We start from the raw sequence: 389 nt of genomic DNA, 5'->3' as shown, positions 1-389 counted from the left end.
GGGGGGGGGGTGTGATGTCTCGAGGAGGGGGAGCGAACCGACTCACCGTCGTAATCTGGGAAGCAAATGCTGAGATGGACTTTCTTGATCTTTTCCTCGAAAAGGTCCTTCTTGTTGAGGAAGAGGATGATGGACGTGGCGGCAAAGAACTTGTGGTTGCATATACTGTTGAATAGGTGCAGGGATTCGTGCATGCGGTTCTGCAAGCAAACGGGCTCGTTGGCACCAAGCGCCGGGTTTGTGAATTATCGACAAATTCACATAAAAATTTGGCCGTTGCCGCTCCCCAAATCCTCCCATTCCCCAGACGAGAGCTTTTCCCCGTGGTTGCCGCAAGCAGCAAATGGCACTGCTGCGTGTCACCTGCCCGCACCGAGGGTCCCTCTTCC

General features: G+C 54.5%; 1 protein-coding gene across 1 annotated transcript in view; it reads right to left on the bottom strand.

The window, feature by feature from the left end:
- LOC104169420 (guanine nucleotide-binding protein G(t) subunit alpha-2) overlaps window positions 1-200 on the bottom strand; it is a gene marked incomplete at its 5' end in the record, with an annotated part of 744 nt that extends 544 nt beyond the window's left edge. Inside the window, one exon of the mRNA XM_009710334.1 lies at window positions 47-200. Within this exon, the coding sequence (XP_009708636.1) occupies window positions 47-200 (154 nt within the window). The remainder of the gene's footprint in view (window positions 1-46) is intronic.
- Window positions 201-389: the final 189 nt, after the last annotated feature.

Source organism: Cariama cristata, unplaced genomic scaffold (genome assembly GCF_000690535.1).
Source record: "Cariama cristata isolate BGI_N322 unplaced genomic scaffold, ASM69053v1 scaffold14521, whole genome shotgun sequence".
Classification (NCBI taxonomy): domain Eukaryota; kingdom Metazoa; phylum Chordata; class Aves; order Cariamiformes; family Cariamidae; genus Cariama; species Cariama cristata.
This window is presented reverse-complemented; position numbering and strand designations above follow the sequence as displayed.